This window comes from Chrysochloris asiatica, unplaced genomic scaffold, assembly GCF_000296735.1.
Source record: "Chrysochloris asiatica unplaced genomic scaffold, ChrAsi1.0 scaffold00165, whole genome shotgun sequence".
NCBI classification, from domain to species: Eukaryota; Metazoa; Chordata; class Mammalia; order Afrosoricida; family Chrysochloridae; genus Chrysochloris; species Chrysochloris asiatica.
Genome location: NW_006408683.1, coordinates 2,562,752 through 2,564,573, shown reverse-complemented (window position 1 = coordinate 2,564,573; position 1,822 = coordinate 2,562,752). Strand labels below are relative to the sequence as shown.

Genomic DNA, 1,822 nt, shown 5'->3' with positions numbered 1-1,822 from the left:
AATTGGTAAGTGGAGCCAAGTTATGCACCAGCCAGGTCCGTTCCAGAGCTTAGAATGTTATCTTTCATCTCCCATCTCCCCCTTGGTTCTGGATCCTTTTTTTTTTTTTTTTTTTTAATTGAAAAATTTTAATAGACATTATTTTTTAGAACTATTTTATATATGCTGAAAGTACAGCATTCCCATATGCCTTCCCCAGTGCATTCATGTTTACATGATTTAAAATCAGATTGAAGGAGAGGAGTGTTATTAAAAATTAATAGAAGAAATGGGTTGAATAAGTGGGAAATAGGTTGAGATAAATCTATAATCCAGCTCTCATAGTCAAATTAATTAAGCCCATTAGGTACACATAATCTTCACAACTCAAAGCTCAGTTTTAGTTTTCACTTGGGGTGTGCTCACTATTTGGTAGGCAGTAAATGTTCTTCTTTTTCACTATAATAGCAACATCATTTTTCAGTTTCCACAAGCTGGATTCAAATAGGTCCCCAAAGTCCTTTAACATTTGTGACTGTTGGTTTATAAATGGTCGAAGCATTTGATCATCGCCCTAAAATATAAATGGGGAGAAAAAAAAAAAGATAGTAGTAGACCTCGTATAAGGAGCTCTGGTGGCACAATGACAATTAAGAACTCGGCTACTAATGAAAAGGTTTGTGGTTGGAACTTACCCAGTGGTTCCTTGGGAGAATGCTCCTGTGAGAATTACAGCCAAGAAAACCCAATGAGGCAACTCTGCTCTCACATGACATTGAAATGATTCAAAATGGACTTGGCAGCAACCAACAACAAAAGTACTGTGTATACGTGAGTGTGGTGCACAGTAAATTTTCCCATGGGGAGAGAAAGCTGCATTGGAAGCAATAAGGCACTTGGAGAATATTTTGTTTCAAGAAGGCTGCCTCACTGGCCCTTATAAGTACTCTCAATAAGGAAAGTTGATGAGATAACCCAAAGCCTTCCGTTTGGATTGGTACGTGCATATCAATCCTTTAATACTGTAGAAGTTTTGAGGAAACACTAGGGTGTGGGGATTCTCTCATTGCTAACAGATCCTTTCCCCTATGTAAGCAGGTGGCCTGAGAGGATTGTTGGGATACCTATAGGACAGTGCATACCACAACCAACAGTGAAGAAGATGGCGATGGTAGTCACTGAAAATGGGCAGAGAGCAATGGATGTGACCAGGCATCTTATTTTTTTAAATTTCCCTGATTATTAGTGAAATGCCTATTCGGATCCTGTACCCATTTTTTTCCCCCAACGTGTCTTATCTTTATTGTTAAAATAAGAAAAAAAGATACATCCAGGCTATGGTTATTTTCTACATTGTAGATGGTGTCTTTTGTCTAACCAATTTTTTCATTGTGTGTGAGTTAGAGTTATACATACCAAAGAGCACAGGCAACATATATGCACAGCTACAGTTAAAGTGAGCACTTGTTTAACTACATACAACCTGGTGAGGAAACAGAAGTTTGCCTCCTATGCACTTCCCGGGTCACATCCTCTCCCCTACTCTAGAAGCAACCACTGGGTAACTATTATCTTCTGAACAGTTTTGCCATTTAGAATGTATCCCTAAACAGTATGTTTTGCTTGTTTTGAATGTTTATGGAATAGTTTTTGTGAGTTTCATGTTTCAGTCAACACTGTCATCCTTGTTGCACGTAGCTGTAGTTCATTACACTGCCGTATAGTATTCTGCAGTTTAGAAGATGCCATAATTAATCCATCTTCTGTGGATATACATTAGAGATGTTTCCAGTTGGGGCGATTATAGAAGAAGGTGCTAAGAACAGTAGGTGCACATATGCAG

At 38.4% G+C, this 1,822-nt stretch overlaps 1 protein-coding gene across 1 annotated transcript in view; it reads right to left on the bottom strand.

The window, feature by feature from the left end:
* Nucleotides 1-379: 379 nt before the first annotated feature.
* The window catches only part of KIF28P, a 204,065-nt gene continuing 202,622 nt past the window's right edge, over nt 380-1,822 (bottom strand). Inside the window, exon 25 of the mRNA XM_006871283.1 lies at nt 380-553. Coding sequence (XP_006871345.1) covers nt 380-553 — 174 coding nt within the window. The remainder of the gene's footprint in view (nt 554-1,822) is intronic.